Source organism: Gavialis gangeticus, unplaced genomic scaffold, assembly GCF_001723915.1.
Source record: "Gavialis gangeticus isolate Ggan-Ray unplaced genomic scaffold, GavGan_comp1, whole genome shotgun sequence".
Classification (NCBI taxonomy): Eukaryota; Metazoa; Chordata; order Crocodylia; family Gavialidae; genus Gavialis; species Gavialis gangeticus.
Window position 1 is genome coordinate 21991 of NW_017729019.1, and position 4736 is coordinate 26726.

A 4736-nucleotide genomic window follows, 5' to 3' on the forward strand; every position below is an offset into this window, starting at 1 on the left:
CAGCACAGGTGTGTGCTTCCACCAGGCTTCCACTGGTCCTTCTCGAGTTCATTTTTCCCATCCACCTAAATGTGAAGTCCCCATATGCCACAGGCATTTTTAGCAGAGCGAGAGAAATCCATCACTGTCGTGAGGCCAGTGTGAGCCCACTGGCCCCCACTTAAGCTCTGCTAAAAATGCCTGTGGCATATGGGGACTTCACATTTAGGTGGATGGGAAAAATGAACTCGAGAAGGACCAGTGGAAGCCTGGTGGAAGCACACACCTGTGCTGGTGTTGGTGGTAGCTCACCTTGGGGCTGCCTGGAGCCACGCGCCTTCTCCCAAAAAGGTCCCTTACTGAGCTGAGCCCCTTGCTTGAACTGATTGTGGCTAGGGCACTGCAGGGCCCCCAGGTTCATTCTCTCTCGGGTCAAACAGGCTCCAAGTTTCCATGCTGCAAACGGGCCTCTTTCCAAGTGCAGCTAGCCCACACCCAGCTGGGACCTGCGCTCTCACCTGCTGCAGAGACTCTGCTGTCACAGCTGAGTGCCTGACTCTGCTGCCCACAACAGAGGTAGAGAGATCTCAGCTCAGCTCCTTTTCTAGCTATGTTGGCTCTGAAGGGCTGCCAGGTGCAGAAACTTCCTTTTGCTCAAAATGCATGTGAAGAGCAGAGATGGGTTAAGTGACCCTGTAGCCACAGATCGGTGACATGGCCCTCCAGGGCTCCCAGATTTTGCTCTGGGTGACAGGGCACAGCATTGTCCTGTTGTTCTGCATCCTCCACTGGCTCCCAGTTCCCTTTCAGTTCACTGAAGACCCTCTCTCCAACACCGTTTAATGGACTCGGCAGATCTCCTTTGAGACAAGGCTGCAAGCAATGGCCAGACTCAAGAGAAAGGCCTGTTAGCTTGGTGGGAGGGCACTCATTAGACCCTTCCTCCCTGTACCTACATCTACACACATGTGCACACGCACACACATACAGCTTTGGGAAAGTTCATTCGGGGACCCTCCAGTGTCTCAGGCTCTGCTCTGCCTGGCTGGGGGAATCCGACTCTGCACGGCAAACCTCTCTCTGCACGTACGGTCGTTGCTGTGCACGATCTGGAAGTTCTTGACGGAGGCATGCGTGACCCTGCCGTGGAAGTTCAGCACGTATGACTGGGTCTCATCGTTCCACACAGGGGCCTTGTTGTGCAGCTCAATCAGGTTGTCCATGTTCTTGTTCTGCCATCTCATAAGCAGCCCATCGTTATCCTGGAAACAGGGAGGAACATGCTCAACGGGTAATGTCAGAAGGGAGCAGGAGACCCTCTCTGCTTCCAGAAGTCTCTGCAAACATTTCCTTGCATCTGTGCAGGCTGTGTGCCATGCAAGGTTGCTTGCAAACTCTTCCTAGAGAGCTGGCCACGAGGCAGCAGAGCGTTTCTTGCATCCCATGCATCTGTCTGGGTTGTGCATGCACCTTTCACATGCTGTGCTCATCATCATCTCCGTGCTGTGAGGCCCCTCTTGTTCTAGTCTAGTTCTTACACCTGCCTCTCTCTCTGGGATCCCAGTGTTGAGAAGGGATGCTGCCACTGCCCAGAGGACTGGTTAGAAAGTAGCTGCATCACGGAGGAAAGGGATCCTGGTTGGAGGTTGGTGGGAAGCAGGTTTACATTTTTCACCACTTCTAAACTTAGGCCACTCTGTATCAGGCTGAAACAGGATGCTGCCCACCCCATGATGGTCAACAGCCAGAGGAGTGTGCTCACCTGGGATGAGGGAGGCCCTGTGATCGGTCTCCCAGCCCCAGGTGAGTGCCCTAACCACTGAGCTATGCTCACCTGGGTCCCTCGTGGCTCCCCTATTGCATTTGTTTCACTTAACTACAGACTGATTGGGCCTGAAAGGGACTGACCATATAGCCTGGTGGTTAGAGAGTTTCAAGGTTCTGCACCAAAGACACTAGTTTAAGTATTTAAACTAAGTGGAACAACCCCAAGAGGAAATACTGAAGCTGACCCCAGAAAAGCCAGTAGGTCAAGGCACTTACCAAAGCTTCAGGAAACCCAGGTTCAAGTCCTTGTTGGGCCTGATTTGAAGCAGGAACTTGAGAGCAGGGCTACATGAATGCCTTGATCACAGGTTTGTGTCTGTCCTTGGGTGGGGTCTCTGTGTATCCCACCTGAAATGCCATCCTACTGCTGAGAACACCTCCCTGACTAGTTTCCTCTAAGCTAGCCTGGTCCTCCTAACCCTGTGGGTCTCAAAGCATCAGCATTTTCAAATACAAACCTCAGTCCTGATCACCAGGGATACCTGTAGATATGTGGGGACGCTGCTCCGACGTGCTGCAATTACAGCGTTGGAGCCGACTCGATTAATCGGTGTCTCGCATAGCAGCTTCTGTGTTTTGTGTATCAACATCCCTGCACTTCAAAACGGTGGCAGGGGTGCTTTAACTAAAGCTTGTTGAACGACAAGCTTTAGTTAAAGCAACCCTGCTGTCATTTTGAAGTGTGGGGACACTGATACATGAGATGCTGCAGGTGCTTTAATTAGAGTGGCTCTCTGAGTTGCTCTAATTAAAGCTCCCCCACCTCCGTAGCATGTGTAAAGATGTCCCAGGTTGCTAACTGGTTGCTTTGACTCACGTTTCGAGGCCGGATGGGCACCCTTTCGTTGTCTGAATTCATTCCAGGGATGATCACTGTCATCTTTCGGGGTCCTTTGAACCCTAAAACATTAGTCTCCTGAAACACAAACCCCAGGAAACCCGTCAGGCAGTCCCTTTTTGGCTCAACAAGGGTACACCCAAAAGCTGCTCAATGATTGACAGCAGCTGCTCCTTGCACTGGCCCCAGCTCCAAAACAGGCTTGCGTGAATGGGACTCCTGTCTAAACAGCCTGAGCCCCAGGGCCCCACGTTACCCTGCCTCCCTTCCAGTGGTTTGGGGCAGTACAGGCGGGTGGCACCAAGGGGGAAGTGCCTCTCCACTGCTCTGTGCATAAGCAGAGGACTCCAGTCCCCAGGTAGGACCCAGAGCTAAATCCAGGAATCGAGGGCTCTGGCACCGATTTCAATGGACTCAACACCATGTACTAACTACTGCTCCCGGGGAGAGCTGCTCTGTGCTGAGGGGAGGCTGGAGGGAGCCCATGGGCTTGGTACTTACATAAATAACAGCTGCCATCTCCTGCCGCACATTCGACCAATCAGCATTTGCTCTGTCGGGATTTGCACCATTATCGAACACAGTAAACTTGGTCCCCATTAAATTTGATCTAAAACAAGAGAGTCAGAAACAAGACTGAGGAGGCTGGGGTGGGTGCTGTGCTGCTGGGCACGACATACCCAGGGCATGTGGGCAGCGGGGCCAAGGTGCAGCCTAAGGGTTTCCAGGCCTTTGTAGTGGTTCTTCAAGCCCAGATCCCTGCACTGTGAGCTGGGACAAGGGCTCTGCTCACCCTCTCATCAGAGGAGCAGACGGCCCCCTGTGACATGCTGCAAGTTAGCTGCATGTCAGTGGCTCTCCTGGGTCGCTGCACAGGTGTGCAAAATATGACCAGCCCCAACCCAGGCCCAGCCCAACCACGTCAGATTCCAGAAGACTAAATGGTTGCAGGGAAATGCTCCCAGCTTTCTCCTTCCCCTCCGTGCTGGTCCCTTGAACCATGATATCCACCAGATTGCCTGGGCGGTCGGTGCTAAGTAGCAGTACTTCCCTGGATACCAGAGCAGGCTTTGCTGCAGGCATGGATTGGATCTCCACGTTTCCCAATAACCCTTCTGACCAGCGCAGAGACCCATCTCGGCTCCTCGCTGAGTCATTTCCAGACATTCCCCACATTCCTCTCTGCAGCAACTGGTGTTGTGCATTAGGAGGCCTGGCAGATAAGGTGCCAAAGCAGATCCGAGACCCACGGGTGCCTGCTACAGACACAAGAACAGGGCCAGATGCCCCTTGTGAAACCTCTGGGCTGGAGAAAGACATTTCAGACTGACCCATCTGTGAATGGCTCCAGCGGCTCTTGCTCCGTTACTGCTGCAACCCCCTTGTCCAACAGGCATTTCTAGGCATGTAGGTTGCCCTAGTTTACGATCTGATTTAGTTAAACAACAGGACAGCTGTGTGTGGACACCTCTGATGAGGATTTCAGCTAGCTACATCCATTTCACTTGCACCTGAAAAATGCATCTACTCCTGCAAACCCAATACAAGCCTGGTTCAATTTGCTTTCGGAGTATCGACACACGGAGCCGCACTAAACCAGCTTAATGTCACATCTGCAGCTAAACTGGTGCAGGTCTTCTGGAGGCAGCGCTGTGCTGAACTGAGGCCTAGGCAGGGGCTCAGCTATCTGAGGCACTGGGCTAATTCCTGCCATTTAGGTGGCAAGGGTGGGAGACTCCTAGCCCTGTCTGGGAACCTCTCTCTGAGCTGCTATCCATGTGTCTACTTCCCACTCCATGAGACCAGGACAAACTCCTCTGGCTTGCTGCTGGGATCTGTGTGGCTCCCTGAGTGCATTATCAAGTTGTGACCTGTTTCTCCCTCCGAAAGAACCAGACAAGCCAGTTTTCCCCTCTCTGCCCCCCAGGGACACTCCCAAGGCCAGAAACAGTAATAGAAGACTCCAGTTCCAGCCAGCAAAGCTCTGACCTCCCCACCTCATCTTGCAATAAGCTCAGAGGGACTGAGCCTAAGTGCCTGGGGGAACAGCAGCCTAAACTACATACGTGCCCTGCCCTTTTACATCTGCCTT

At 53.0% G+C, this 4736-nt stretch overlaps 1 protein-coding gene across 1 annotated transcript in view; it reads right to left on the minus strand.

Annotated features, from left to right (window-relative positions):
- The window catches only part of TULP1 (tubby like protein 1), a 39374-nt gene that overhangs the window by 7592 nt on the left and 27046 nt on the right, over positions 1–4736 (minus strand). The window contains exons 12-14 of the mRNA XM_019513769.1: positions 3146–3254; positions 2624–2722; positions 1070–1241 (exon numbers count right to left, since the gene is read on the minus strand). Coding sequence (XP_019369314.1) covers positions 1070–1241; positions 2624–2722; positions 3146–3254 — 380 coding nt within the window. The remainder of the gene's footprint in view (positions 1–1069; positions 1242–2623; positions 2723–3145; positions 3255–4736) is intronic.